This window comes from Parasteatoda tepidariorum, chromosome 4, assembly GCF_982258835.1.
Source record: "Parasteatoda tepidariorum strain Cologne lab strain chromosome 4, Ptep-v5.0, whole genome shotgun sequence".
NCBI classification, from domain to species: domain Eukaryota; kingdom Metazoa; phylum Arthropoda; class Arachnida; order Araneae; family Theridiidae; genus Parasteatoda; species Parasteatoda tepidariorum.
The window spans coordinates 27,831,997-27,855,918 of record NC_141758.1 but is presented as its reverse complement, the minus strand read 5'-3'; the positions used below and the strand labels follow the sequence as shown (position 1 = coordinate 27,855,918).

The 23,922-nt window shown below is 30.6% G+C and overlaps 1 protein-coding gene across 1 annotated transcript in view; it reads left to right on the top strand.

The window, feature by feature from the left end:
- Positions 1–23,922, top strand: part of LOC107437665 (uncharacterized) — an 82,175-nt gene that overhangs the window by 13,307 nt on the left and 44,946 nt on the right. The window contains exons 2-8 of the mRNA XM_087160840.1: positions 12,523–12,568; positions 13,902–14,224; positions 16,650–16,824; positions 18,645–18,754; positions 20,801–20,964; positions 21,323–21,675; positions 21,965–22,287. Coding sequence (XP_087016966.1) covers positions 12,544–12,568; positions 13,902–14,224; positions 16,650–16,824; positions 18,645–18,754; positions 20,801–20,964; positions 21,323–21,675; positions 21,965–22,287 — 1,473 coding nt within the window. The 5' untranslated portion in view covers positions 12,523–12,543. The remainder of the gene's footprint in view (positions 1–12,522; positions 12,569–13,901; positions 14,225–16,649; positions 16,825–18,644; positions 18,755–20,800; positions 20,965–21,322; positions 21,676–21,964; positions 22,288–23,922) is intronic.

Below are 23,922 nucleotides of genomic sequence, written 5' to 3'. Positions count from 1 at the left end.
CAATTTAATTCGCTACCAGTTTATTAAAACTTTTCCAGAAAGTGAAGCAGCATCATCCCAGTTAAAAAATTGAGTTTTCAGATTTTTTTAGTAATATTTGCTAGCATTTTAAAAACCTTGCAACCACAATGATGACATGAAGCGACATTTTTTATGAACTTTTAAATTATTTAGACGTAGTGGAATGTTAATAAATGCTAACTTTAGAATAATTTTACAAAACATTTTAATTTCGTAATTTTGCTAGCATTTTAAAAACTTTGCAACGACAACGATGTGTGGAAGTGGCATTTTTTATGAACTTTTAAATAATTTAGATGTAATGGAATTTTATTAAATAATTGTGAATTAATTGTGAATGAATGTGTTAAATAATTTTAGATTAATTTCACAAAACAAAGAATCACAAGTAAGCAGCCTTGATTCGATAAATAGAATTTTATGCACAGCAAAATTTGTAAACTACAAATCGTTTGTAGTTGCCTCATTTTTACATAATGGACGCTACAGGATGGGGGGTTGGACAATGTGAAAACCACCCGTAGGGTCAGCTAGCTTATGAATTAAATCAAAGACATTTTACATTTTCTAAATTTTTATTTTAATTATTATTATCATTATTATTATTGGATTTCTAAGCCCTTTTTGGCTGGTTTTAACATTTTGTGATTCATTGGGTTGAAAGAAGATATTAATTGCATTATTCTTCCTTAATTATGCAGCGCAATATGAATGGTGCGATGACTGTGATATTTGAGAAAATAAATGGATGAAGCAGGTAAGTGACATTTTCAGGGGTATTTATTAAGTAGGGAAAATTACATGAAATGGTCACATCAATCCGTATATGTTTAAAGTAACAAAGTTCTTTTGCGTAGCAAAATCATTTTGATGTAACTAATCCAGAACAGATTTGAGTATGCTCTTGCATGATTCAAATTAGGTAGTGGTAAATGAAATAAAACAAAACCTAATAAATTGATAATAAAACAGTTAGGGGACCACTGTTTTTCCTTTTCACCCTGATTACAGCCACTCTGAAAATGTCACTTACCTTGTTCATCCACCATTCTCTTCAATCGACGTATTATTTTTAGTGAAATTTAACATTTTCTATATCACGGTATTTCTATCATGACACTTTGACGCAAATGGTACACCCCTCCCCCTTTTATATATTTTTTCTACACCTAAATTACAAGCAAAAACCTATTTTGGTATTATTTAATTTTAAAAAAACAGTCTAATAGTTACTAAAAAAATCTGTTAGATTAATCGAAATTAATTTATACTAAAATATAAAATTCAAATAAAGTTGTTAGAAATTTTTTTCATACATATAGAAAAAATTATCACTATTTGATTTTGTAAATTAAATAAATTTCAGAATAACTGTTTCTCTTAGATCTAAATAACTGCAAATTTAATAATTATTTTTTTGGAAGTGAGCCGTGTTTGTAAGATTTTACCTTTTTAAGACACCGCTGTTTCATGCTTTATTTCATAACTGTAAGTTATTAAAATGCTAAATATAATATTTTTCTCGCATTTTGACATAAATTGATACAAAATAATGGAGCAAATATAAAGCATGTGTTTAATAAAAATTCTTTGTAGAAGGGAATTTTGTGTCTAAAATTGCAGAATGTGCTCATCTATAAATTATACAAACACTGAGGCAGAAATATTTTGCTAGTTTAAAAACGTAAAGTATATTCCCTTTTTAATGTTTTACAGGCTGTTACGACAATTGCTGTGAACAATCACTGGACGGTGATAATGCTAACATTCGAAAACGTTATAGTGTTAATTTTTTTATGATACAATTATCACCATCGCTTTTATATATCTCCAATCCTTGTTAAAAGTCACTTGAAATGGTACACAAAATCTAACGTTTCTAAATAAACTTGAAAATATAGTAGAAGTAGAAGGAGATCTAAAAATAAAAGAGCCATTGCTTTAGACGTTCAATGACACATCAGCCATGTTTTTTGAAAGAAAATCTTCGAAAGAGACATACAATATAAGTCAATCCCCCTTACACCAACAAAAACTTTGGCGACATTATCCTCCTCTTCATATTTATTTATTTCTGGCAGCTGATTCCAGCATGTTTTCTTCTGAGATCATTGATCGAGTTCGCCTCAGATGGCAAATCATTTTTTTGCTTTTCCAAGTGCTTCAGCAACCATTTAAAAGTAAATTAAAAAGCAATATTTCAGTATGAAAACAAATTGCATAGCTTAGATAGAATTGTTTCGTGAGCTTTCACAAAGTGGATGGAAAAAAACATATTGAAACAACAACACTGAGAAAATATCGTTTCTATATTGTGGAAATGAAATTTTAATAGCAAATTTTTTTATTTTGTTCAAATGTATTTATAGCAACAAAAAACAATTTGTTTTTTTAATAACTCAGTTTAAATTCAGTTATTTGTTTTTTTAATAACTCAGTGTTTTTTTAATAACTCAGATAATATTAAATTAATAACTCAGATATTTTTTGATATAAAGGTTTATAAAGCTACAGTAAATAAAATCTGAACTATCTCTTTACGCTTTCCTTTTTTTTAGGGATATAGGAATGATTTTTGAGTGGGGGAACTTAATTGGATGAACCTCTGGGGGTACTGAATTGGGGATTGATCATTCTCTGATTGAGGTCAAAATTACGATCTGCGGATGAATAAATGGATGTATGGTGATTGGTTCTGCCATAAAAACGTATTGAGACGAGCGTGTTGCTGAATTCGTATTCTTGGCCTTGAATGGCTCCACTGAAAAACAGGAAACGCACCCTCTGCCTTAAATTCTCCTGGTTTCCCCAGCAGGCTTGCTGGATATTGGCAGATGTTATTTAGAAACAATAACAACAAATTTAAATCAGACTTTACATTCATATGACACTTTTAATTGGTATAAATAATGTGAACTTTTGATTGCCAATCAGTTTTATTCAACTTTATTAAGCCAAGGCAAGATATTTTTTACTGTTACATTTTTTTTTTCTTTTCTTAACATTTATACTCAGGATTTGAGATTTAATTTGGAACGCACAATATAAAATATGCATGTTTAATGCATATAGCCTCTCTCGGTGAGCCAACTCTCACCATCAAAGATTTGGATTATTTTCATGAATTTTATGATATTTTAATTTAAAAGATATAAATGTACAAATAGAGAGTAGAAATTCGTGTTAAAAATATGTAAAAAAATGTTAATTATAATAACATTTGGCATAAAAGTGTAAGCATTAGAGTTTAATAAATTGAAACGCATTATTGTTGTTACCGTGGGGAAATAAAGCAAGGGGTGCGATTGTTCTTGTATTCCAATGGGTGTTCTTTTGGGTTTGATGGCGCGCGCACCTTCACACTTTTCAACTGTGCTCAAGACTAATTGTAAATAGTGCGCATGCGTCGTCATTGCATGCGTTACTATGGCGACCGCTGCTGTTTGATAATTTTTTAGATTTCTTCTTTTTTTCACTTTTAATTTTGTTATGCATTAAGCTGGTAAGTTTATTTTTGAGATATCAGATATGAAACCAGAGAGATCCCATAAATACTTCTTGAGTTGGGAATAAAAGAGAATGTCATCATTTGAACGATATTTTTGTTTTATTGTTTTAATTAAGAATCAGAAATTCTAACCTTCAGTTCAAACTGGATCGTTTTCAATACTAATTTAGGTGAATATTACAAATAAAGGGGTTTCCAAACTGTTTGTCACGATCCCAAAGGTTGAAGCAAGAAAAAGAAAAAAACGATGCCAAGGCCTAAACTTATCGAGGCTGAATAAAAAAATTAGACAACAAACATTTTGCCTATGGGTAACCTGTGATAGACTTTCGGCGATCACATTTTCTTCTTTTTTTAATCTTTGATCTTTCTTCAAGAATTTAATAGGTAGTATTTGTATTAAATTTGCTTGCACTATTGTATTTATTATAAGTGAGTCGATTCACTTATATTTACGAACAGTTTGCGAAAAAAAGAAATATTCTTAAAATAAAAAAATAAAAATAGATTACAATTCAAATACATCTTTATTTATATCATTTTCAGAAAACCATACTTAGAATGTTTTTTAATTTTTCACTTTCAAAACATTTTGTATAATTTTTTTCCGACAGAATGAGATTTTCAAAGGATTCGCTGTTTTAAGATTTATGTTTTAGTAAAATTTTAATTTGTTCTTTTAAAATTTGCTCACGCCATTTCTAAGAAACCTTCTCAATGAAACGCTTTAGTTATTAATGAAACATTTTTCACGCTATCTCCACGTACTTAACTTTTTCTGCTTGAAGGTCAAACTATAAATAAGTTCATCTTATAAATGTTTTGGTAAAGTAAGAAAATTATTTTGAAAGAGACTTGCGCTTGAAATAGTAACATAATTGATAAATTATAAAGAGAGAGAGTTTTTGTATGTTTTCTGAACTTTATAGAATAAAATTGCTTACACGTGAAACAAAAGTTTTCGCAGCTTCTATCAAAACATTAAATTTTTTCTTCTGGTATATGTTTAGTGATTACAGACAAGGAGCTAAATATCTAGTTTTAACTTTATTTTGAAGCTACTAACTAAATTATTTATATATTTATACATTTACAAAACTAAATGCACTAGTAGAGAGATGCCACCTGCTTCGCTTTCTGCAAAGGTTTTAATAAATTGATGGTGAATAAAATAGAAAAATTTGTAGATTATGGAAATGCCTACACTTCAAAAGCGTCGTTACCGCAGTAAAGTTTCAAATTCAAATTTCAAACCTGCCAACTTTTACGCATTTGGCGTAAAATTTTATTTCTATATTTAAAGTGGTAGTAAAATGTATGCTTTCTATATATTCTTGCATTTATAAACTTAATTTATGATCTTTTTGATCCACCACTATTTTCGAAAAAATTAATTGTTTACATAAATATGTAATACTGTTGAAGTAGTTTGCGTAGACAACTCCAGAATACTGCGCATATTTCTGCCTAAAATTGTAATTTAAATTCCCTTTTACTACCGCTGGGGAAAATCATCTTTGAAAGGATTAAAAGTTGGCAGGTGTGTATTATAACACGTTCACGCCGGGTGTTGCACCTGAAAGCGGGACGGAAAAGAGAAAATACTGGTAGAAGGACTATATCAATTTTAGATAATATTCAGGAGGAGTTAATCTATTCTCAACAATAACAATTCACTGTAAGGAAATTTATCACGGCGAAGAAGCAGTTCAATATAAAAACTGCATCCGTTAAAAACAATTGGTAGTTATGGATTTTTATTATTCCCGGGAAAAAGCTAAAAAATGAAATTTATTTGTTACCTGTTTTTACTCCGGTGCGCCGCCCGATGAGCGTGACCCACCAGTGGGTCACCCCGGCGTGAACGTGTTAATATTTCTTTGAGTGGTAGACATTTAAAAACTAAAAGCTTTCAGAATTTTAGGCGAATTCGCCAACATTTTAACCCGTTTTATCTCGACTTTTTATATTGAAGTGGTGCAAAAAGTGATTTTATGAAAAAAGTGGTATAATATGTTATTCAACTAAATGGTTAATATCAACTATTTGTTACCATTTCAGTTCGAAATGTCCCTGTACATTATAGTTCTAGATATAGTGATAGAAACACTAATAAATTATGGTGGAAGGGAAACTTTTAACTCTCCTAGATAAAAGACAAAATTGAAACAATTATCTTACCACAATGTATGTTTTTGAAAAAGGAAACTGTTCTATAAATATTACACTGGGCATTAACAGGTTAAGAGACACAGGTTTACCACGAAATATTAGGAATTAAATGATTTTTTACAAGCTATCGAATATTTACAAACCGTGAAGTGAAAAATAATTTTAAAGCAAAAATTTATAAGAGAAAGATTAATATATTAAAATATAAATTTAGCTACCACTCTATGAATTTTCTCCAAAACGCGTAGAACGCTAGCAGGCCTGCTTTGAATTTTTGATATATAGTGGTGGAAAAATGATTTAAAAGAAAAAATACTAAATTAAAAATAATTTAAATTTGGTTACCACTAGAAAATATTTTCTTACAAAGCGAAGCATGTTGGCATCCCTGCTGGTGTACAAAATGTTTAAAATCATACTAAACTTTTGGACTTCGGTGCATCTGCTCCGTTCTATGCAAACGATTTTAGAAAGTGGTAAGCAATTAAAAACTCGCAAATTTTTAGGGAAATTTGTAAACTGTGAAAAACACTCACCATAAGAAAACAGGAATAAAGTGGTGTTGTGGTGCATGAACATTTAAATAACTTGCATGTAGTGGGGAGAAGTGTAACATTAAAAATAAGGGGAAACAATAACAGTGGGAGTTCTTTTTTTTTTATTTTTGTTTCTTATTGCAGGTGATCTTAGATACTTTCGCATCACTGATTTCAAATCTGCAATCAGTTATCTCTCTAAGCTACGGTTTTTTTAATGATATTTTTAGTCGAAATGTACAACATAATGTACGAATTTTTAACCCTGTTAAAAACATTATATATATATATATAACAGAGGGTTGCATAAATGTTGGAACAATTTGCAAGGTGAGTAAAAGCATGTCCTCGGGATTAAAACAGCATGTAAACCCATGCTCGGAAATGTCATAAGCCGCAGTAGGGACATTTCATGATCGTGAATATTATTAACTGTCTTTATGTGGGCTTTTAAGCAGATCATAATAGGGAAGTGCTCCAGCTGCATACGACGACATTTACGGGCTTGAATTTCTGGGCAGTTTTAATCCTAATAATATGTTGTAACTCCCGTAGAAGTTGTCGCAACATATACGTAAGTCAACAGTTATATATGCCTTTAAACCTGCACATGTCAAGAAAAAATACACTAAAAAAGTCATTTTAAAAAAATCTTTAGCAACAGTACATATTTGAAATCCCCATCCCCAATAAGGCTAGATCAAGTATTTGTATAGATGCAACAAAAATGTGCTTCCCTGTGTTATTAACACGTTCACGCCGGGAAAAGTGAGAATACTGGTAGAAGAACTATTTCAATATTAAATAATATCAGGGAGGAGTTAATCTATTCTCAACAATAACAATTCACTGTAAGGAAATTTATCACGGCAAAGAAGCAATTCAATATAAAAATGGCAACCGTTAAAAACAATTGGTAGTTATAGATTTTTATTATTCCCGGAAAAAAACTAAAAAATGAAATTTATTGTTACCAGTTTTTACTCCGATCTGCTGCCAAGATGAGAAAATCTAGCATGACTCACCGGTGGGTCACCCCGGCGTGAACGTGCTAAGGAAATTTTGTCAAAATATGTTGACTCGATGATGGTGATTTTCGATAGATGGAGCTTCTAATGGTCTTCCAAAATTATTCAAGTAGTCGCAAACTACTTATCAAAACAATTTGAAGTTTTCCTAATTCCGCAACTACTTTTATTTAGGTAATTTACATATATCAGACTTTTATGCATGCAATAAGTTTCCAAATCTTTGTGGTGATCAAGAGAATTTAATACCCCTTTTTTACAAAAAACAAGAAATTTTATATAAATTTTTTTCTACTATTTGAATATTTTTGGCTGATTTTTTGGGAGTTCTTCCTGTTAGAAATTGGCACGAAATTTCTGGACGATCCCAATATAAATCGAAATTAAATTGATTGTGAGGGCAAAATAGTCATGCAGGCGTAATGATCATGTCGGTGAAACAACAGTGTGATTAAAGTGAAATATAGGCGAACTAATCATGTCTGTGAAATGATTGTTTTGACGAAATGATCGTGTTGCCGAACTTAGCTGTTGACAAAATGATCGTGTCATGGAAATGAGCAGTCGGCGAAATGATCATGTCTGCAAAGTGGTGTTGATGATGTGATTTGCTGGTGAAGCGATATGAGGACAACTCAAATATTCGTTTAGACACATCAATCAAATCATTGATACTACTAAAATTGCCTGTGTCAAGAAAAGAAAAACCGATTGCAGGTTTAAAATAAGCGACGCGTAAATAATTACGATCATTTAAAAAATCTCATTCAACGGGAAACAAAAAAAAATCTTGTGGCCCAATATTATTGATTTTTAAATTTGCAAGAAACTACCATTTAAGAAAATTTTTGAAAAAAGCTAATAGGTTAGCTCTGATTAGAATTAAATTTTATGCTTGTACGCTTGAACTATTGATTTATTTTTCTTTTGATAACTTAAAAAACTAAAACATACACATTGAAATATACTATTAATAATAAAGTTTTTATTCGATGAGTTGACAGGTATGCATTACGAATTTATTGGCTGTATGAAATGAGAAACCTCGCCAAGCAACTCGTCATTTTCTTCAATCAGAAAAAAATTAGAATAATTATTCGACGTCTTCTGTTTGGCTTTGTTTCAAACATTGACTTAGTATTTTCCTTTTAGGTTCTGTAATTATAAATTTTAGGAAAAACTACGAAATTTCGCAACTAAGCGGAAATTTTTATTAGAACAATCTGCAACAAAAAAACGTAATTTGATCAACAAAATGTTGACAACCCACGATCTAAAAACCGGAAATGAAAACAAAACAGAGTTCTCGTCATTCGGAACAAAATCTAAAATTAGCGCCAGCAAAGAAAACTTTGTATGTTAAACTTAAGTTGGCGAAGTTTCAAATGGACGGTTAGAATGCGAGGCCAAATTTATCGTAATCTCAAAAAATAGAAGCAATGTCAGGAAGATTAAGAATTTATCTTAATTAATAGGTGCGGAGAAAAATATATGAGCATACATTATTTAAGGGAATATAAAACGCGACAAAAATAAATAAATAAACATCGTTTATACAGATACACGTAAGGAAAATTACAATTCATCTTAATTTTGATGTATTCCTAACACTTTTGGCATTACACCCCTACGCTAGTGACGTTAAATATATTTTTGATACACGTATTTCAATCGTAACAAATATCTGAGACGTAAAGATAAAGACTGGTAACTTAGTTACTTTAATGTTTGCATTTATCTAGGATAAGCAAAATATTCGGATTCACCGAACTATTTTAATTATGAACTATATATTTCATTTTGAAATTATGTCTTTTATGAATTTTTAAACCCGCTTAAGAGCTAATTAAATAAAATTACCACTAAATTTAATCATAAATGTGCTATAACTTTTTTTCTAATTTTTTCTTTTTACTTAAAAAAAAATATATTAATTACTGATTCGTCTAAACCTGTTAAAGATTAGTAAACTTCATGGCCTGTATATACGTGATTAAATAGTTAATATGAATCGGTTGGTGGCTCTTCGCGCCGAATACCAAGCTCCCACCAATATCCAGCATTCTGCTTCTACATCAATTAAGTTACGGAGCTGCCAACTGCTCCGAACAAGCCAAAATAAATAAAAATACGGTAAATAACTACTAAGTAAATTTTGCAAATATATGACTATGACGGCATGACATAGTCACAAAAAAAGGTGAATTATATAAGCCTACGAATTGTTTAGAAATAGTGGTGGATAAAAATCTACTAAATTGATTTTATTAAACCAAGAATCACAGTTGATAAACTACCACCACTTTAAAATATATATTTGCTGTGCGAACAAGTTGGCATTTTTGAAGTTATTAATTACGCAGCGAATGTTTTAAAATTTAACACATTAAATGAAGGTGTCAACCTTAGAAAACTAAAGAACTAGCAGCAAAATTTCTTAATTAACATTCAAAACTCATCTGCTTACTTTAACAAGTTTTTAAAGAAATTATTTCAGTAAGAGAATCACTGCAAATGTTTTCTGTTCTCATAATATTAAATTGGGAAGGTAAAGCGGTTAGTTTTCAAATGGCCATATATAAATTTAATTACCAGTTTTTTTAGTTTTTTGAGGAAGCTGGTTTCATTACCTTGAATTATTATTTATTGATAAGTAAAAGATGTACTGTGATTGCACCTGCAGTATAAGTTAATTGTGTAATAATAGTCACAAAAATTTACTTTTAAAAAATGAAGAAAAAATTTAAATGTTCTTATTTATTTTTTTTAATCTTCTCCGGATAAGTATTAGTTACTTAGTTGAGTTCTAACTATAAAAATTTTAAAAAAAAGTAAAAACCTAAAACCACTTCAACGCAGATGGGATACCGGTATCCCTTTTACAGGAAAGCTGACTAGAAATGTAAGAAGTGATAAAACTTCCATTTATTTTTTATTTATTTAATACATATAATTATTCACTCACATCAATTATTCAGCATGACATATATTGTAAACTACTCAAAAGTAAATTTAAAAAATTGCATTCTCTTTCAATAGGCAACTCGTTGAACGGCATTGCGGTCACCGGTGTCCCGCACTTAGTTTGTTCATAGCACCACAGGGGTCACCGGCGAAGCCAGGATTATTCGAAACACATAAATCGAGTAAATGTTTAATTTTTTCGTATTATTATTGTTACTAAATAGGTTTGAAGAAATTAATGCGATGTAGAACACGCAAAAATAGTTTTATTTATATACACAGAGATGCCAACTTGTTCCGATAGCGAATAAATGTTTTCAAGTGGTAGCTTATTAATTGTGATTCTTGGTTTAATAAATTTAATTTAGTAGATTTTTATTCATCACTATTTCTAAACAGTTCGTACGTTTATATAATTTATAATTTTTTAGTTATGTTATGCTAAACCTTTTAAAAAACTAGCAAAATCTGTCTAATATTTGCAAATTTAGTTTGTAGTTATTTACCGTTTGGTCAGACAAGCAAGCTATGTAAAATTAGCGGGGTATTCAACGTGTTAGCTAAAAGAAGTAAGCCAGAAAAAGTTGCTTATTTTAATGTCTTTAAATAGATTTTTGATTTTATTCAATCACTACTTTTTACATTTTTAGTCGCCTGTGGTATCCTTGCTTCATTATCTTTTTTTTTTTTTTCATGACGCTCTTATTACAAGCAAAAATAAATCTGTGTATTTTTTAATTGTAAAACCCAGTCTAACTAAAAAAAACAGAATATCGAAATTATATTTGTACTAAAATTTAAAATCCCAAAAAAGTAGTTTGAAAAAAATAGTGCGTGGAGTCCGTCCGCGCGGAAGAAGTTAAACTTCGCAACCTGTGACGTTAATTGTAAAAGAATCAGCAGTCGTAGAAGGATCACTAGTTCTATTCAACGACTGATGTATGTGAATGTGACTGATGTATTGTCGACTAATGTATGTGAATGCGTCATAATGTAATTTCAGAAGAGATAACAATCAATTGATATTCACAAGAGACGTTAATTGACATAACCTTAAATCCGTTGCATTGTCCGTGGGATTGTTTTCCACTAAATTTGAAAATAAAAAATACTATCCTATTAAATTATATGTGTATTGAGTATTGAGTATAGTAAACTGCGGCGTGCTCTCTGCTTTCGTTTATAGCACTGCGTTTCAATAGGTAAGGCTTAATTTAGTCTAACATTGTATATTAACATTATATAATATTATATGTGTATCAAAACAAAATAAAAAAATATTTATAGAAAAACAATACTTTTATGACTTTTATTATTTTTATGCAAGTGAGAACCAAAACAATATGGAAATGAATGAGGGAAAACTGGATTTCTACCACGTGATTTCCCGGCCAATAAAAATGTAGCGTTAAACGTTTAACGCAACCTTGTTGGAAGTCGCATAGGAAGTATAACTTCAAAAAAAACTTTTTTTCATTCTTATTTAAAGGTTTATCAATGAGTGATTTTAGACGTTAAAAGAAATTTCAAAAATGAAAAACTATTTTTCTTAGATCTAAGATAATTGTAAATTTAAAAAAAATTCTTGTTTGAAAGACTTTACCTTTAATACAGAAAAAGAGATCGATGATCCATGCTGTATTTCATAACCAGGATTTTTTTAAATACTAATTAAAATATGCTTTATTTGTTTGGACCTAAATTAATTCAAAATAATGTAGGAAAAATGTGTTTAATAAAAATTCTACGTCAGAAAGTTAATATTTTATTTTCATTGCCAACATGGACGTAAACTTCACGGTTATCATTAGTTTTTACAATTAAAATATATAGGTTTACGGGTTCATGAAAATCTTGCGTACTGCTCAAAGAGTTTAGATGGATGTTATTCATATGCATGTAGACATATTTTAGCATACAATAAATGTTCATACATTGTGAATTATTTTCATCTTTCAGGAGTAAACTCGTAGATGAAAATGCGGAAATTTTTTTTTAATTTGTAATACAGCTGACTAAAATGATGTAGTGGCATTTCTTTCATAAATTTTTTTCTTTATTTATGCATTTTTTTTCTAGTAATTATGCAATTGCATACATATTTATGTCTAAGATTTACATGTGTTAATTATAAATAATGAAAATAATAATAGTCAGGATAAAGTTTTTCATTCAATGTAACTGCGCAATTTTATGTTATTTTTACTCAGTTTCAATCATAAATGTACCGGTTTGAGAACATTTTTAAAAAAATGCCTTCCATAATTGTTATTATTTCTTTCTTTTTTTTCAGGAATAATATCTGAATGAAAATATGATGCATAAAGTAGAAGTACGACGTGAGTATTATAACTCGTGATTATTTTAATTCTAACATTTATAATATTTATGAAACATTTCGTTATGATAAGTTCTATCAAAAGTATATATAGCGTTAATAGTACACAATTTAAAAGGTAGAGTAATAAGCAATGACTCTTAACCTATGAAAAACATCAATGTAGGGAATACCGGGTTGGTACCGGGAAATGTCTGCAAGTTCTGAATTGAGTTTCGATTCAGAACTTGCAAAAGGTTTTTTTCCTCGAGTTGACGACAGCATTCACCCTTAAGTTAAATGAGAAAAATTGTCAGCGTCTTATAAAAACGGAAGTGCGGAAAATACCTCGGTACAACTTCAACTCAGGGAACATAAGTGTTACGTCAAAACCCAGGAACCCAGTGACACACACATTTCCGGGTTTTATTTCGGTTATACCACGTAGACAACACTTCGGTAACACCCACGTCCTTAAATAAATGTGTTAAAAATGCACATTATCAACATTGCCCGATATTCCTCATGCTGACATTTTTTTTTGTGTTTCGAGCCATTTCCCAGTACATACCCGGTATTCCCCACATAGATGTTTTTTTTTGTTTTTGTTTTTTTTGGATAAGAGTCGTTGCTTGATATTCCCTATATTGACGTTTAAGGTTAAAAGCCATTGCTTAGTGCCAAGGCGCACCTGAGCGGTCTGGGTCCAAACAAGCATAATTACCAATGAATTCATTAAAATTGAGATTTAGTGCAATTTGAAAATAGAAAAGTCTATTAAATCATATTCGTTTACTAAGCCGCATATAAAATATATCCTCAACCAATTTAAAACCTCTTCAAAAAAGACAGTTTCGTTCTATTCCAAAAATAAGTTAACACGTAGAGCGCCGCGTCAGCCATCGGTGGCTGACACTGACTTTCCATTTAGGCTGCGTCTGCCACCGCTTGCTGACACTGACCTTTCACATAGGCCGCGAAAAACAGCTGACTGACAGCGTATAACATGATATAGAACTATAAAATTTACTTAATTATTGTGATTCTTGGTTTAATAAATTCAATTTAGTTGATTTTTATCCACCACTATTTTTAAACAATTCGTCGGTATATATAATTCATCACATTTTCACTGATGCGAAATGCTAAGCCTATTATAAACAAAAAAAAATCTGTCTATATATGCAAATTTAGTTTGTAGTTATATTTACCGTGTAAAATTAGCGTGGCACTTAACGTGTTAACTTACACTAGTATTAACTTTCGATATTTTAACGATATTTATCTCCCTGAAATAAACATAAGAAGCAACTATTTTTAGGTACTACATAATTATAACTTTTACATTTTTCTAGCAAATAAGCCGAGGGATGGCCGCCATTGTGATCTTTGTGGATGTTCGCAACCTGCTGTCAGATGCGACAAATGCGGCTGCCAAATATTTTGTCTGTCGTGCGATGACATGTACCACAGACATCCAAAAAGACGATTCCATCTCAGAAAAGCTGTGGATCCAACGCCACCCACTTCACAGGCACGGCCTGTTTTGCCTATGAAGGTGGCCCATTTGGCTACCTCTCCTGGTGACCCTTCGAAAATGCCATTGCCACCACCCAGGAAGAAGAAACCAGGAAAGTCATTTTTTGACACTTTCAGGCGCCCGAGTCCATCTTCAGATGTAAGTGTTTCTATCAAACATCTCCTAAACATTTATTAATTTGCTAAAAAAGGAAGGCAAAGCATCATCAATTTTTAAGGACAATTTAAAAACTAATATATTATTTAATAGATTATTTCATGGATTTTATAAATTACATTAGGTTGTTATCAAAAAAATGCATTCCTTTGTTATTCACTAAATTCATCGTCGCTTATATTCAAACTTATAACACTGAAAAACAATTCATTTTTGTTTTGCTTTCTGTTCTTCCAGATTTATGAATGGATCTTAAATATTTTCGCGTCTCATTTCAAAAATGCAATGAGTCTCTCTCTACAAGCTACGATTTCTGAGCAACTTAATGATTTATCCCTAACTTGCAGTTTTTAAAAAGTGCAACTTTGTAAAATTCTCTCGAGTGAATACAAAGTGCCCCCGCTTCTCTGCAACGTAGAGAGTGGTAGGAAGAAGGTAATAACATATTTCAATTTATGATGTGATACATCAAGAAGTCATATGTTTTTTTTTTCCTCTTAAGTGTTATTTTCAAAGGAGCTGACTAGTGCATATTCACATAACGTAACCTATACATAACCTATATGTTCTTTTTAAACTAACCTAAATGTTCTTTTTAAACTAACCTTATGTTTGTTCGTAAACCTGTAAGTTCTTTTTAAACTTGTACATTCAGACAAAAACTAAATATATCATTTTAAAGAAACTGTAGCTCTTAAAACGAAACTAATTTCAAATTTAAATCCTTGTGACCAAATCAGATAAAATCAAGTCCTTGTCTAAACGCAACAAAAAATGCATTCTCCAGTGTAATTGATCTAAGAGAATAAAAGCAATAAGCAACATTTTAGTGAATTTGAGTAAGTTAGCTTTAAGCTTAAACGTTATGAATGATCTTTATTACTTCAACACTCGTTATAAATTATGAAACTTAGAGCTGATACTGGTTCACCACTTCAAATTAAAGTGAACGCACAAATTAGTAGTGACCATAACGACATAAGAGAGAAATTGTATGTTTACATTTATTGAAGAAGAGGATATAAAGACAGAAAATAGAAACTCGCGTAGACTAACGACACTGGGAATGACACTAACTCGATGACTTTCAAAATCAGCTAAACAACTGAAAGCCTCCACACGGATTTTTGTAGGTAGTCTGACCTGACTACTATGACGGTAAACAAGTTTACGAGAAGAACGTTTAATACAGAATTTAGTAAAAATAAGATAGTAGTAGCAAATATATGTCTAAATTTTTTTAAATTTATGAATATGATTGGTTAGTCTTATTTATTTGCCAACCACTACAGATTCAATTCTCAAATAAATATGATAAATTTCCCTCGATTACTTTTAAATTTGTAAATAGTGTAAATATTCTTTCTTTATCTTCAATTTGTTCCCTTTATTATGTATCAACTTGAGATTTATTTTTATGTATGACTCAGACTTGATTTTATCAATTATTGTTCATTCTGAGATATAACTTAATGTTAACGCAGTACCTCCCTTCCCTTCCACCACATATTCTTCAATTTAGATGAAAGAGCAGATATCCATACATGGATAGGTACTCTGAAAAACTTGATTAGTTAGTTAGTTAGTACTTTTAAAAAAAGATTTTCGAATCATGTGCACAACTGGTTATAAAAAGCCATGTGGAGGCTTTCTGATGTAGAAGGTAATGACTTAACAGTGATTAATCGACCATTCTGCCCCTTGGGAGAAAAACGTGCAACCACCAAAAACCAAGTGAAAGCTAAAAGATCCTCATACATAAATAAAAATAATAATTTGGCTCGTAACGTCAGTAAATCAGGGTTTTTGATGTCAACAATAGGCGAAACTTTTGAACTGTACAAATCACGTAGCATTTGCCCTCTATGCGCTTTTATTCGATACCAGAAAAAAAGCAACTTTCCAAAGTTTTTCGTCGATTGTTTGTTCTTAAACATGTTTGGAACCTTCCTCAAAACCGAAAAGACCGACAGAGTAACTTCAACTATTGAGATATGTATGACAAAATAAATTAATGTTGCATTATTAAACAAACTAAAGATATTTCTTTCTCAAATGTAATTTTTTTAGCGTCGTAGAAAGCCTTCATCCACTAAAATCGTTTTCCTCAGCTTTTCTTTCTTATTTTAAAATAGTTAATTTAAACAATTAATACACGGATTAGTTTGCTGAAAAAAGAACAATATTTGGTTAGATAGATAAATAAATACTGTAAAAAAATTTTAAAAAAAAGCCCCTCAAAGTTTTAAGACTTTAATTTTGAAACTTTTACCCTCAAGATTTCGAAACATATAAATAATTATTGTGCTGTCTAGTAAGGACTTTATCGAAAGCAGCTAAATAATACGTTGAAAAACGAATCTAAGTTTATAATAAATGTATATAACAGTTCTTTTCTTCATTTTAGCACAGTCCACCTCTTCCTAAAAAGGAATATTCCTGGACAGATCGACTTGGGAGTATAAAAAAGTTCATGAGCAACAGACCTTTACCTCCACTCCCTGCAAACGATTTAGAAGAGAATAATATTCAGTTAACAGGTGTAACGCAGAAACACGATCTTTCATTCATTCACAAAAGAGGTAAATTTTACTGAATATTCAAAGTTTTCACCTTATTATATTAAAATCGCGATATTTATCATTATTATTAAATTTTCTTTCCCAAATAGTGTAACAAAACTTTTAGCAACCAAAAAATTTTATTGCTAATATGTTTGCTATGGATTCTTTTTTCACTATTATATTAATGAGTGAGCGATTTTATACTTATTTATTCCACTAACTAAAAAATAATAATTAATGAACCATTTTTTAAACAAATATAAAAATAAATAAATAAATTTACAGTTAAGATGAAGACATCATTTTTCATTATCCCATGAACCGAATAACAAATAATTTGTTGACGGGCAAATTTCGTCGAATACTAAATAGAAATAGAATATTCTGGCAGCCGTTCTGGGAGTCGTTTTAGGAAGTCGCTCCTAGTTAATAATCCATTAAAAAAAATCATAAATAAAAAAAGCTGTAAAGATCAGATTATTCTACTCACAAATGTCTTACCACTTTTCACATATAGGATTTTTTGAGGGGCCATAAGAAAATTTTTTGCATTTTCACAGCAGTAATCAGATAAAGTTACTGATCTGACTACTGCTGTAAAGTAACTTGAGTTAACCAATTAACCAATAAGTTAAACCAATCGTGTTATCATCATGCATTTTTAAACATGTTTAATTCAATTACATGTAGAGCTAAACCAAAATTATTTTGAGTTAAATTTAGAAAAAAGAAAAAATTAAAATGAAACAGCATAAATTATTCTACCACTTCAAATTTAAAAAAAAACTCGAATTTTCATTCCAGTTACTAGAAAATACTACCTAAACGTCATTAACTACAAGATGGAAGGGAAGAGAGTCGAAAGCAGATTTTGGTGCCGGAATAAATATTGATGATTATGTTTAGAAACTCAAATAGTCAGTTTTTTCTTGTTAGATTCCTTTTTACATTCTTAGGTTAGATTCCTAATATACGTTGCTAGATCAAATTTCATTTAATTATTCCGAATCCTCTATAGATATGTATCACATAGGTAATTTTTTCAGGCAGTGGAAACCAAGCGAAATTTGTTTTGGGTGTCATGGAGATTAACCCCTTGGGGACGGTTGATTCAGAAAAGCATGCGTACAAAATCAGAATCAAGTTGTAATTAAATAAAAAACGGTAGCTTAAATGTAATCGTTGCTAATTTGACAGACTTACTTTGCTTTTACTTTAATTATTGTTAGTTTAATCATATATATAATCAATGTTAATTCAAAGTATAACTAAATAGTTTTATTTTGAACAAAGTAATGGTGAATTAAATAAATCAAACAATTATAACTCCTCCCACAAAAACAACTGCTAAAGAATTACTTTGATTACCAGTTTTATCTTTTAACCCTGATTGATACGGTTTTATGCTGGCACGTATTTGTGACAGTCGGTGCGGAAGGGTTAAGACTCCACTATTTCGTGAATAACAGCATGATTGTGGCAATGTGGTCAGTTTTGCGTTCAGGCCACCTTTACCTCCCATCCAAGCTGGTACAAATTGATCTGAAGCTGGGTGACATCAAGCCGCCACTGTGGATCGAACCCCAGTTCTTCATAACGGCACTGAGGCAACGAGATGGATATGTGGCTTACTAAAATATTTAGATATAGGTTTCGAAGAAAAAAAACGTAGTTTTTGTGATTCAATCTGAAATAATTCTTCTCTTTATTAAATTCAGAGAAATTTAAAATCTAGGATGGGCTTTAGAGTGTATAAATTAAAAATAGAAATCTGATGTTTCTCTTTTCTTTCTTTTCATATATCTATTCATTCTTACTACTTAAATTTTTCATTTTAGTTGACGAAAAGCCCCCTCAACTTCCACAACGTAGTTATAAGCAGCCACAGGAATTTTTTGGGGGTATTGAAGAAAAGGAAAACCATTCCCATGGTGAAAATGGTATAGATGTAAGTATATTATTTAACTATTTCAAAGTAACTATCTATTCTCAAATTATATATATATGCTACAGTTTAAACTTGAAAGCGATTAATATGCTAATCGGCGGATTAACTAGGACAATCAGTTAGACCGTAATCGGCATTTTTCCACCTATATACCTACGTAATGCGCACATTAAGGGTTTTCATATCGTCAAAGTTCAAGAGTTTGTTTCTGGCATATTATGATATCGATTTATTTGCTGATTGTAATAATCGATTGGAATCTTTCAATAATGAAAAATAAATAAATGATATAATGTTAATTTCCTTAATTGTAAAAATATTTTAAACCATTTGATTCTTTATATAAAATATTTTAAAGTGATTGAATATTAATTCATCCAACTAATGTGTTAATTGCTTGATTGTAGGTTCTTGAATTTTTAAAAAGCAAAAAAAAGTAATTATCTTTTTCTTCAGTTAATAAATATTTTTCAGTAAAAAAGTAATTATTTCAAGAAAACTGATCTGGGCACAGTAAGCCTTGGCCTTCTATGGGTTGTCGAGATACTGAGTTTTTTTAGTACCAATTTAAGCATGAAGAAAAATCCGATAAAGATCTTATTTACACTTCAACGAGTGAGTATTAGGTAATGTGCGTAGTTTTTAGAAAACCTAGTTCACACACTAACATACATTAGTTAATGAATTATTGAAAGATAATAAACAGTGTTTATATTTAACATTATTTTGTTTTTCGTTGTCACCTCTGAATAGACATCAAAAATAACTACTCTGAAACTTAACTTTTTTATATGAGTCGCTCAAAAGCCAATGCGGTTAAGTCCAAAACACAAAAATTGAGAAAATTAAGGTTTTTTGATACATTAGTTTTTAAAATTCTTGGTTTATTAATTTAATTAGAAAAGTGTATGAAGTCTTTTTTCGAGGTGTAAACTCTGCAAAAAAACAAGATATGTACAGGATGTGTAAAAAAAAAGGTAAGTATTTATTGAAATAATGACAGCATCTTAAAAATTTTAAGACTTATAACTTTTGGCAGCTGAAAAAGATAAGAAATATATATAGTCTACTAGTATAAACGAACTTTTATTTTTCACAATCATCACTAGATACAGTGACTAATAGAAAATAAACTGTTGGATTATTTCAAAAATTGTTTTTTACTTCAAAACTAGAGTGGCACTTTTCTTTGTTTTGGGAAATGAAAATAAAATAAATAAATAAAAAAAAACTAAAAATACCACATTTTAAAAAAATACTACGAAAAATACCATACCCCTTTTTTTGGTGAAAAAATACTACCGTAGTATTAAAAATACTACGTCTGGCAACCCTGATTACTAAGAATTTCTTGTTTTTCAGTGTTACCAACAAATATCGAAAGAAGAAGAAGAATTTAATTTTTATTTCAAAGTTTATGTAAAAAAATACTGATAAAAGGTGGACTTATTCACAATGGCTTCTGAAATTATTATACAATATATTCAGAAGCTATTAAAAAGAGGGCTGTCTAACCTAGAAAAAGTAACCAACGAGTAAATCCTTTAATAACTAAGAAGATTATTATTTATTTCATCAAAATTTCCAAAAATCAGAAAATATCAAAAAATGGACATAACCGCATTGGCTTCTGAGCGGCTCATATCGTAATAATTAATTACCACAGTGTTTTATGAAAACAATATCAATACAAACGAATAATTTTATTTGGTTTTATTACAATACGAGGTCGCAATCCATAAATTATGTAAAAAAATATTGAGCAGTGAAGTTTAAATTATTTAGTGCTTATGTTAGTTTAAGCAGCATAAATATTCGGAGTGCAAGAGATTTAAACTAACTCAATCTACTCGTTTTTGGAATCGTTCCGTTTCTTAGTTTTGTAAGCCATCGTGAGCGATCTTGTAGAAAAACATCTTCACATGTTTATTCATTTACATTTCTTAAAAAAAACATTAACATTTGTCTAACACTGTTACATTACTATCTTATTACATCTACTCTGTATTAATATGTGTAAGTAACTGATATAATAACGCTTTACAGATTAGAAATGGTTCTGTTCATGGACCACCTGTTCAGAGAAATGGAGGTTTCAGTTCTCCAGAAGATAATCAGTGGACAAATAGAAAAAATGAAAATCAGTTTCCTCGCCAATTACACACCCTGGACAACAGGCAAAACCATCCAGGATTTGTGCAACAGGGCGGGTATGTAGTATACATTATACAACAGTCTACAACAGGAGAACAATTTTGTTAAATTAATAAAAATAGCAATTAATGTTTTTCTTAACTCCTGGTCTACAAAAAACAGGAAAAAAGCTCCTTTTTTTATAAGTATTTAAGAGATTTGCGATTTTAAAATGAACCGAGCCTAACCTAAATGTCGATACATTTTGTAGATCTATAGACCTATAGACTCTGTCTGTAGAATGTCTGTCTGATTCTCACATAATTTTAAAATTAAAGTAGATAAGTTTAACGTTTAAATTTTTTATATCGAAATCTACTACGTCTAAATTGCTCTTTAGGATTCGCTGTAATATTATGTAATCTACTGTTTCAGACCTGGATATCCACACAATTTTAACCAACCACTTCACCAGAGCATCAGTTCGACAGATCTGCAGAGTCTACCAGGCATGGATGGACATCCAACAATGCCACCACACTATCCTCATTATCCTATGAATGCCCCTATGCCTCCTCATTATCCTTACCCCATGTATCCTCAGTATCCTAATTATCCTCCTTATTTCGGAAATTCTTTTGCAAACCTCTCAAGTCAACCTAATACAGAAAATGACTTCAGTGATAATTCAGAGGCCTCGTCCAGACAACACGGAGGAAGAAGATACCCATTCCGTAAAAAAGCCAAGCGTAGTCAGAGTGTGATGGTTGACAGAATGGGTTATCCTGGTAAGTTATTTCAAGAGCTACACGATCTTTGAATATTTTACTCTATTAGTCAAGTACTCAAAATAATATTTTGCTCTATTAAGATTTTAAATCTTTTTGACTATCAACTTACATCTAAATTTACCGATACTTATTGTATCGTTTTTATAAAGTGTTAGAGAAATGTAAAACTATTCTGCTTAAAATAATAGTTTTACGAAATGTCTTTTGTGACGAACGTTAGAGCTAGACGCTATCATTTAAATAGTCCTAATCTTATATATGTTATTAATGGATATCTTCATTGTAGGACAATATTATCCTTTTGGTCCGTATCCACCTGGTTACGCACCACCACCCTGGGGTCCACCTTTCCAAATGGAAGCACCTCCCTCACCAGCCAGCTCCATTAGGTCGCTGAATCGTGTGGGTAGGACAAGACGTCGAAAGAAGATGACCAGTGAGGACGATGATGAAGAATTTTCGGTTTCGAGTTCTCCTCTGAGTCGTCCAAAATCTTCATCTTCAGAAAGACCTGTTCAAGGATTCAGAAAAGCACAACCACATCCTCAATCCTCCTCTTCAGAGGAAAGTGAAAATGAAAAAGAAATCAGTAGGAGCAAAGGATCTAGGGTGATTATTTTGTTGCACAGTACGGAACAAGAACAAATTCGCACAATAAAAACAGACATTTAGATGCTAGTTTAACACGTTGAATGCCATGGGGATCACCGGTAACCGGTACTAAATTTGTTCGTAGAGCCGCAGGAATCACCGGTGACCGGCGAAGCCAAGATTATTAGAAACACATAATTTGTGTAAATTTTTAATATTATTGTCGCTACTAAAATGGATGGAAGAAATTAATGCAATATAGAACACACAAAAATAATTTTATTTATATACGCTAAGATGCCATCTTGCTCCGGACAGCGAATAAATATTTTCAAGTGGTAGTTTATTAATTGTGATTCTTGGTTTAATAAATTCAATTTAGTAGATTTTTATATACCACTATTTCTATACAATTCGATGGTTTATATAATTCACCACTTTTGCAACGGCGTCATGGTAAACCTTTCAAAAACTATCCAAATCTGTCTAATATTTGCAAATTTAGTTTGTAGTTATTTGGTTAGACGGGCAAGCCGTGTAAAATTAGCGTGGCATTAAACGTGTTAAGGATGTTTTTTAAGGCTCCTCCGTCTCGTGAAATACCGCTTTACAGTGCATAATTTGTAAATTTGAATGCATAATGTTTTTAACTTCATCTCTGATGAAGAACGTTTGAATGTAATTGGCGACAATATAACAGTTTTAAGAAACATATATAATGTGATAATATTATATTTACCGGAAAAAACACGACCCATTCTACAAGCATGCAAAAGATGCCTTTAAAAAAAGTGGTAGGGCGTTTTCTCTTAAATATATGTATCAAATGTACCACTCATTTCTGTCGAATACTTTTGTTGCAAGTTTGAACATGCATACACGTGTTCTTTCATGCCATACATGTTGTGTCTCTTTAAGCTAGAACATAACCATTGAGTTAAAAGGTAAACGCCCTACCTCTTTATATATAAAAAACAACCTTTAGGATTTTCCAGTAAACCATATGTGTTTAATTCTTTAAGACGGTTTGTAGTACTTATTTAATTTATTTTAAAAAAATAAAAATCAGTGGGATTCTTTTTTTAAATAAAAACAACGAATGGGCAGTGGTAAACATACTTATCATCAAAAATGTGGTGTTAAAATTTGAATTAATTTTATTTTATAAGGTAAATGAGGTTTTTTTTTCTTTTATCAATACCAAAAATATTTTGATTTACGATCACTAGAAATGAATGGTTTACTAAGGGATTGATCAAGAATTTAAGGTTAAAATTTACCTTTTTTTAGCCTATACTCTTTATACTAATTCCATAGCTGAAAGACCTCATATAGCAAGACAAGTGCAAAAACTGGTACGAAAGACATTTTATTTTAGCATTTTTTTCTAGAAAAATAAAATATCTGTAACTATCAAGATTTCTTTTATCATTTTAGTCTAGATATGAAACTGCTTATTTTCCAAGGATAATGTAGATATTGTTGAATAGTTTTAAAAGGAATAAGTTAACTCCTCCCGGAAACTAGTTATAACCGAAATGGTTTTACTACCAGCCATTCCTCTTTTCCGTCACGCTTTCACCTCTGACTAATTCTAAAAACGGTGCAAAACGTCTATGAAGAAAGAAACCCACATTTATAAAAGCGAATAGT